Source organism: Triticum aestivum, chromosome 7A (genome assembly GCF_018294505.1).
Source record: "Triticum aestivum cultivar Chinese Spring chromosome 7A, IWGSC CS RefSeq v2.1, whole genome shotgun sequence".
Lineage (NCBI taxonomy): Eukaryota > Viridiplantae > Streptophyta > Magnoliopsida > Poales > Poaceae > Triticum > Triticum aestivum.
In genome coordinates this window covers 158,326,808-158,330,493 of record NC_057812.1, presented here as the reverse complement: position 1 = coordinate 158,330,493, position 3,686 = coordinate 158,326,808, and the positions used below count along the sequence as shown (strand labels likewise).

The window sequence follows — 3,686 nt, the reverse complement described above, 5'->3', positions numbered from 1 at the left end:
GTTTCTGTTACATCATGTTTCAACGACCTTGATGATCATAAAACAATCCATGATGCAGCTAGTTAAGTGGTTGTCTGCCTCTTCTTGCATATTGGGAGAGCGATTGGCTTTCTCAAACTTGTCTTGTCCGCTTGTCTCTGCTCCCTCCTTATGTAGTACAGTATCAGTTTTCTTCTTCTTCTCACAACCAATATATTTCTGCTTTTTCTCCACCCGGATTGACCCAAAACGCCTAATGCTGTTTTGGAAAATGACTGTAGGTCACATACTTAGTATAAGCTCCAGGCTTGGAGGAGACTGCCTTTTTTGCAGTTTCCAACTAATTTACCATGCCGACATATTTATTTAGTCCAATATTTTTCATATTATTTATATAATCAAGTGGGTTTCCGGATGGACCTGCGGGCCAAAAAACCTGGACCTGAAGCTAATTCCGATCGTCGAAAAGCTGAGCCGGGCAACAAGGAACAGATCTGTAGGGCATCACCTGTATCCCATTATGGACAACTTTTAATCATATTTTGGTCAGTTGTTGCGCAATACATCACTATGAATGGATAATTTAGCTAATCCTGTCTTGAGAATACCACTTTATATTTTAGAATCCTTTCAGTTTACAGGTTGTGTGGCTGTGCGCTTCAGGCCACTGCTGCTGATGCTGAGTGAGACTGTCAGCTAAAGCAACACATTTGATTCAGTGCTTTCCCATAAAACAGCAACGCCACCAGGTTTGTTTCTAGATCATTAAGTTTACTCCCAATTGAATGAAACCTCAGTATACATCCTTGCAAATAGGCAGTAGCTACTCCAGTATTTTGTGTTTGAGTGTGAGATAAGCGTCGCATTGATGAGGCTCATGAAGTTATTGTTCTCGCGGAGTGGGTTATACTGAATTCATGCTCCAGTCAATTCATTCAAAAGTCTGAACTGTGGGAGAGGATCGGACATTATACTCCAGCAGGTCACGTAGCTTTCCAGTTTTATGAAACATAGCAATTAGCAATATTCAACAAAATCGGTACTGATTTGTCTCTTTTGTTTTTTAAACAAGGCAGTACTGATTTGTCTCTGGAATTTATGGTGGATGGCGTATCTTGGTGTTTGATAAACAGTGCTCAATAAATGGTTTCCTTGAGTATGTTTGCAGTGATGTATGCAATGGTGCAAGGAAGTGATGGACCTTATCCGTTATGCTTATCACTCTCGAGTGAGCTGCACATGGAGAAAAGATCAGATGACGGTCCAGCCTGGAAGAACATGCATGCTGGAAGGTGGGGAGAAAGGAAAGGAAATGAAATGAAGCTATATGAGCCTATATGTACACCCGAACTAGCAAGGCAAGTCCATGTTACCCTGTTAGGCATAAACCCCGTGATCTGTTATGCATGCCTACTCCACTGCCTTCTTAAAATCTCATCTTCTTTTTCTGCGAGAATTTTTCACTTTCCTGTACGATAAATAACAACTGCATAGAAATGCTGCAATTGATTTTAATTATGACAGCATTTTATATACCAGGAATCCTGTCCTCATAATCTAACGCGTTTTCAGCCAAAAAGGGAAGAAATTCTAAAGCATTGTAAGCCGCCTTTTGCCCTACTTGTGTACCTGTCAGTTGAATTTTTTCCTCCACTCCATCCATTTCGAGCTTTCTAAAACACATCGATTACAAGATAACAAGAATCCATGTTGAGCCCACTTGCCTTCTTGCTGTGCTGCTATAAAGATGCGTCACTCGTCAATCTCCACAGCCTCTTACTATAATCTTCTGTGTCTCTCTCTGCATGCACATTGCTTGCTTGCCTATCTCATTGCTTTTGCATAATTTCCCTCAGATCCTGTCTTTCTGCTATTTTAATCCATGATTTCATCTTGCAGTTGCAGACAAGAACAGCGAGGCCAGCTCCAGCAATATGAGCCTGAACTCTGAAGAAGGTTTGATGTGCAAAGATATATCGCACTCGTCGCAATCTAGTGCCCCTTCCCTGGCCCATCCCCTGAGCCCATGCCGCTACCAGTGCGTCTCCACGCTCAGACGCCACTCCTCCTACGTCTCTGGCCTCGCCGTCGACGGCATCTCGCTCTACGTCTCCTCGTCGGACGGACACATCAGGCTGTGGCCACTGGACATGAGCAGCACGACCGTGCAACACGAGGGCTCTGTTGTTGCCGCCACCAATAGCTCCATAAAGTGCCTCATGGCCACCAGCGATGGTCTCGTCAGCGCCCACCAGGACGGCAAGATCAGGGTGTGGCAGCAGGCCGGCCGGCGGAAAGGCGGGAGCAGCCACCTCGCCCTCCACGGCGTGCTGCCGACCACCGCGGACTGCCTGCGCACGTTCCTGTTCCCCAAGAACTACGTCGACGTCCGGCGGCACAGGAGCCGCACCTGGGTGCACCACGTGGACGCGGTCACCGCGCTCGCGCTGTCCCCGGACGGCGGGTACATGTACTCCGTGTCCTGGGACCGGAGCCTCAAGGTGTGGCGCCTTCCCAGCCTCCGCTGCGTGGAGTCCATCACCCCGGCCCACAACGACGCCATCAACGCCGTCGCCGTGTCGTCGGACGGGCACGTCTACACCGGGTCGGCGGACCGGACGATCAAGGCGTGGAGGCGCCACCCGGGGCAGAAGAGGCTCGCGCTGGTCGGCACCATGGAGCGGCACAGGTCGGCGGTGAACGCGCTGGCGATGGGCGTCGGCGGGCTGGTTCTCTACTCCGGCTCGTGCGACCGGTCCGTCGTCGTGTGGGAGGGCTTCGACGCCGGAGGCGCGGCGTCCACCAGGACTCTCAGGGGGCACGCTGAGGCGGTGCTGTGCCTGGCCGCCGCCGGCGATGTGGCGTGCAGCGGGTCCGCGGACAGGACGGTGAGGGTGTGGCGACGGGGAGCGGAAGGCGAGTACTCCTGCTCGGCCGTCCTGGACGGCCATGGCGCGGCCGTGAAGAGCCTGGCATTGGTGTTGACGGGAGGCGACCACGGCAGCGAGTGCGAGGAGAGCCCGCGCGGTGGCTGCTCCGCGCTGATTTGCAGCGGTTCGTTGGACTGCAATGTGAAGATTTGGAGGGTGACTTGACTTGGTTTGTGCTAGGACTAAGCCGGCTTCTGAAACTGAGTTGACGAGAGTCTTAAAGCTGCACCGTGTTGGAAGGCTTGGAGCTGTGCTTCATGACTGCATTTTGATCCGTGCATGCCATGAAGATCGGGCCTTTGTCTCACTGGTTATCTTGTGTACTTCCATGGTGCGTTTTGGCGAGTTCACTGGTCTTCAAGTTGAGTTGAGTTGAAGGGAAAGCGTGTGTTTGGGAACGGGAGTGTATGTCCCAATCGGGGTGTCTCAGCTAGTTTGTCACATGTGTTTGCACTGGCGGCGCTGAGGGTATTCATGTGTATTCGTATGAATACCCATTATTGAGCGCAAAAAAAATAATTTAATACATAGCTGCAACGCACGGCCCACCGCTCGCTCCCTTCTCTCGCTCGTTGCCTCGTTCGGTCGTTCCCCAATCCCCTCCCCTGCTCGAAACCTAGCCGCCCAGGCCCCGCTCCCGCTCACCGAGTCACCGGCCGCCGCCCCGCCCTCATCCGCTCAGCGCCGCCGGTGCTCGCCGACGTCGCCGTCCGCCGGCCGCCCCTCAGACTGCATCGCTGCGAGCCTGCGACGCCGCCCCGCCCCGGCGCTCGCCGT

General features: G+C 52.2%; 1 protein-coding gene across 1 annotated transcript; it reads left to right on the top strand.

Annotated features, from left to right (window-relative positions):
- The first annotated feature begins 1,612 nt into the window (after positions 1–1,612).
- On the top strand, positions 1,613–3,457 carry LOC123154846 (protein JINGUBANG). The gene has a single exon (XM_044573471.1). It carries the CDS (start codon positions 1,914–1,916, stop codon positions 3,072–3,074), a length of 1,161 nt encoding a protein of 386 aa, XP_044429406.1. The 5' UTR covers positions 1,613–1,913; the 3' UTR covers positions 3,075–3,457.
- The last annotated feature ends 229 nt before the right edge of the window (positions 3,458–3,686 follow it).